The 4630-nt window shown below is 53.7% G+C and overlaps 1 protein-coding gene across 1 annotated transcript; it reads right to left on the bottom strand.

Moving 5' to 3' along the window:
• Positions 1 to 604: 604 nt before the first annotated feature.
• On the bottom strand, positions 605 to 3691 carry FJX1 (four-jointed box kinase 1). Its single transcript, XM_054028003.1, has one exon. It carries the CDS (start codon positions 3333 to 3335, stop codon positions 1944 to 1946), a length of 1392 nt encoding a protein of 463 aa, XP_053883978.1. The 5' UTR covers positions 3336 to 3691; the 3' UTR covers positions 605 to 1943.
• Positions 3692 to 4630: the final 939 nt, after the last annotated feature.

The raw sequence follows: 4630 nt of genomic DNA, 5'->3' as shown, positions 1-4630 counted from the left end.
CTCAGTGCAATGGAAATTTTCTAGATTATATTGTTTGTTGGACAAGCTTTCCAGTGCTGTGATTGGAGTTAGTCCCTAATTGTGACTACAGGATGAATAAAGTCAAAACACAAAGGATAGAAAGCTAGTATAAAGTACCACCTATGGATAACGGACTGACACCACAAGGGATGCTTTTGTTATAGCAGCGCTTGAGCTTGCAGTAACAGGTTGGGTGCACTATTTGAACATATGATGAGGTTGTCTACACCATACTTGCACTGACTTAAGAAGTTAATGTCAAGAAACTGATTTAGTTATTTCAGAGGAAGAGTGGGGGTGAACACATTTCAGAATAAAAGTCACTCAAGTCTATTTAACTAAGGCCCGTAACAGGAACTGTTATTCCAAAATAAGAATGTTCACATACCAACTTGCACTAAAATAAGTATATTGGTTTTAGAAAAGGAAGAAAAAGAAAAGTTGGAAGGCCTGATTCTTCTCTTTCTTAACCTAGCATAAATCAGGAGTAGAGCTAGTGAATCAGGCTCTATTTCTCTTTGGAAAAAAAACTGAAGAGTATGTGTTCTTTTTAAATTCAAAATAAGTATTTGGAACAAAGAGGTAAAACATTAACACCCTTTTACTGAAATATCAGTTTCTTTTGTATGTTACAGAAGAACTTATGAACATATATAATGTACAGAAAAGGCAGACTTTGTAAAATAAAAGTCTTCTTATAAAAAATAAAAAGTCAAAGTAAAGTGCATGAAACTGATTTCCCCCCAATTTGACAAATGTGTCCAAAATCTTAGTACAATAACAATATTTAAAACCCTGGGATGATTTCTTTTTACCCATTAGTCAGTTATTTTAGCATTCAAACCAAATGACAGTGATTAGAAATAACAGACACTTATAACCTGAATCAGATTAACCAGATGCTTCCAACAACAAAGATGACAAACACTGGAATATCGACTCTCTATATACTTTTCATTGACAAGATTAACAAACAGTTAAGAGATCCATTCTGGATAGAGACACCAATAGGAAAAGAGCCTCCATAGTTGGGGCAGTTTTGCTAGTCAAGGGCTCCTGTTATGTGCAATCAGGTCTTAGTCTATGAATGTCAATTTTTTTTTTAAATAAATGATCGTAACAACAAAATACATAAGTGTACCTGCCTGCCTCCATTAGAAGAAAGGTAGTTGATCCCAGTCCAGTTAAGGACAATAGATTTTGTACACTGTCTTTTAAGTGGTCAGTTGTACTGAGTGAGTAAAAAGGGAAATACTTAAGAGGCATGATTTTTTTTAAACTCTGGCAAGAGACCCAGTGTGGAACTAATACAAAGAGATATAATAATACTGATAGCAGTTTTCATCTTCAGAACGCTTTAGAAACATTAACTAATTACTCCTCTCAAAAGCCCTGCCAGGCAGGCAGGTAAGTATTATTACCCATGCTTCACAGATGCAGTGAGCAGAAGCAGATGTTTTAGGGTCCCTTCACAGAGGCCAACAACAGGAATTCACGGGGCAAAGAATATTCAAATTAAATTGAGGCATCTAAAGCCAGGTAGAGGGCCCAATCCTACTCCAGTGACTCTCCTAGGTGGCTGAGTACATTCGACTCCCCGCGAGGTCAAAAAAGCGCGAAGGGGACTCCAGTGTCTCACAAGACTAGTCTTTTAAGCACTCAACTAAATGGACCATTAAAAAGGCTCCAGCACCCAGAAATGAGGAAACTGGGCCCTTTACACCACCATCAGGAGGTCCCAGTCCTGTACTCAACCCACTAGCATACTCCTCCTTCCCACTAGGAAACTGGTTCCTGAACGAATGATTTTAGTCTCCTATTTAGAGAGTCCCAGAACATGTTACAACTGCAAAAAGGTTAGTGGGGAAAACCCACTCCTCACGCTCGGGTTACATAAATACAGGACAGTACAGACAAACTGATCACAGTGATGTGGCCATGGCTTTGCAGTGCAAAATGTGCTTGTGGACAAAGTCTATCCTGCCCTGCAGCAGCTGCGCCTGCTGCTCGGACAGGAAGCCGAGCCGGCCGGAGAGGGGTTCGTGAGTCCGGTAGAGTCTCAGCAGCTCCGAGGCTGCGTTCTGCAGGCGGTGCAGGTCCCGCACCCGCTGGGCAGTGGCCTCCCGGAAGATGCACACGGAGCGGAGCAAGGGCTCGTTGTACTTGTCCCACATGGAGAGGAGCCTGTAGCCGTGCACCAGGCCCGCCTCGTTGTCTATGAAGACGAGGCCCCCGTTGGGTGCCCTGTGTAGGTTGCTGGTGGCCCGGTGCATCACCCTGGGGTCCCACTGCAGGCTGAAGAGGTTGCTGACCAGCCGGTCAAAGTTGGCCGTCAGATAGTCAAAGAGGATCAGGTCGGTCCACTGCACCAGCTCCACAAGTTGGGACTGGGTGAGGCCGCCCAGCTCCCCAGCCGCCAGAGGCTGCAGTCTCCTACCCGACCCCGCCTCGGATCTCCAGGGAGCGGGGGCAACCACGTCGGTCAAGTTGTCCACCCACTGGGTGAGGCTGACCACCGCCCCCTCGACCCAGTGCGAGCCCCGCAGCTCGTCTCGCACCTGCCCCCACTGCCTGCCGCGGGCTTCCACCAGGGCCAAGGTCATGGGCGGCAGGCGCTGCTGGATGCCCAGCAGCTCTGCCAGCCGGTAGGAGAGCGCCTCGCCCTGGATCTGCTCCGGGTTGATGCCGTAGCGGACGCAGGCGCGACTCCCGTCGGACAGCCGGGCCAGCCGGTTGGAGCTGCGGCCGCACCCGCCCCGCTCCAGGGAGGCGACGCGAGCCGCCCGGGCAGTCTCCAACCACAAGGCCGTCTGCTCGGGGTCGAAGCCCGGAGGCACCTGCTGCTCCAGCGCTCGGCTCCAGAAGATGCCCCCTTGCACGGGGGAGGCGGGGTCCGCGGGAGCCTCCTGGGCCAGCCGCTCCCTGGAACCAGGCTCCAAGTTGTGCCTCTGCCGGGGCTCCGGCTGCGAGCTCTGTCCGGGCTCCGCGGGCTGCTCCGGCCCCTCCAGGGGCTCGCCCCTGTCCCCGGCGGCCGGCAGCGTGAGCAGCGCTCGGAAAGTTTTCTGGGCGCCGCGGGACTCGCCCTGCCCCGTGGAGCGGCGGTCGGGAGCCGAAGCTCCGGTGCTGCCGCGCTCCCAGCCCCGCTGTTCCTGGGGCAGCCGCCGGCCGGCTGTCCCCGCGGGGAAGCGCCGCTCCTGCTCCGCCGTCTGCTCCTGCTCCCGCTGCAAGCCGGTCCAGAGCCCCAGCAGCGAGCCCAGCACCAGGAGCCAGAGCGCGGCCAGGGATCCCAGCCCGGCCCGGCCCGGCCGCTTCATCCTCCCGCCGCCGCCGCTTCACTCCGCTGCTCCGGGACCTGGCGGCGGTGCAGCCCCGCCGCTCCCCGACTCCGGGCGACTCTCATTCATCGCCGCGCGGGGCGCCGGGACCCTCCAGCCCCCGGCTGAGACGCTGCTGCTGGGCGGGCGGAGGTGGTAGCCTCGGGGCCGGCTAGGGGGTGTCGGGATCTCAGCTCCGGGACCGGCAGTTCCGCCGGCAGCTTCGCCCGGTGTCTGCACCAAGAGCTACCCTCCAGCGATTGAAATTCACAGGCACCGACCGAGACCACGTGGGGAAGCGGGGGGACCCTCCCCCGCGCCCAGCATGGTCCTCCGCTTAAAGCGGCGATGCCGGAGCTCGGTGGTCCCACGCTTGGGGTGGAGTTGCCCGCAGGGGGCACCAGGGAAGGAGGGGATCCCGGCCAGCCACACAGAGCGCTGAGCCACCGCGGCCACTGGTAGCGGTAGCATCTACCGCTGTGAAGGGAGGAGACCGGCACCTCTCTGCAGGTCACCAACACCGTCACCCCCACACCCCTTCCGTCCTCGGGAAGCACCAAGGATGCTGCACCTTTGGGCACAGGAGAGAGAGGGGATCAAGCTGCTAAATTCAGGCCCAAATTTCAGATGCCCCAAAGGCTGGGGGGTGGTGGCGGGGTAGGGCAGCGGATCTGATTTAGTTTACGGGATAGATAGGGGTGGGGGCACTTGCAAAATCCCGCCACGTTCAGGGGCAGCTGGATAGATGCGGGATTTTGTTTCAGGTCCAGTTCTTGGCACTTCATCCCTTAACGCACGTTGCTGACAGTGTGGCGGGGATGCCAGTGGTTTGATTAAATCACTATTTTATACCCGATGGATGTTACTGTATCCGTTGTGCAGTTCTGGTCCCACTCCTGCCTTCTAAACACACTCCCTCAGTTCCCGCTTGTTATCGCCCTTTATTTATTAATGGCATTTATTGCTCAGATTACATTTAGCGCCAGGCGCTCTCCAAACCCAGGGCGGTACCATTGCCTCTCCCCCGCCACACACTCTAAAGAACAAAGGCAGAAAAGGGATACCATGCGCAAGCAGAAACCATGGTAGGCACATGGCGAATTCTGTCGGGTTCATGCAGATCCTTTGTTTTGTCTGATCCTGAATTTAATCTGCTCAGGCAGAACCCCCAGCACTAATGAACTCATTGAGGCTCTGTCGGTACCAGAGGTTTACACTCCCACGGATCATCTTGTATGATCCTGTATTTCCCTCTCTGTGGTATCTATCATCCATCTCTTCTCCCCTCAGAAACC

This window comes from Malaclemys terrapin, chromosome 4 (genome assembly GCF_027887155.1).
Source record: "Malaclemys terrapin pileata isolate rMalTer1 chromosome 4, rMalTer1.hap1, whole genome shotgun sequence".
NCBI lineage: Eukaryota > Metazoa > Chordata > Testudines > Emydidae > Malaclemys > Malaclemys terrapin.
The sequence above is the reverse complement of the archived record's forward strand: the minus strand, read 5'-3'. Positions and strand labels throughout refer to the sequence as shown.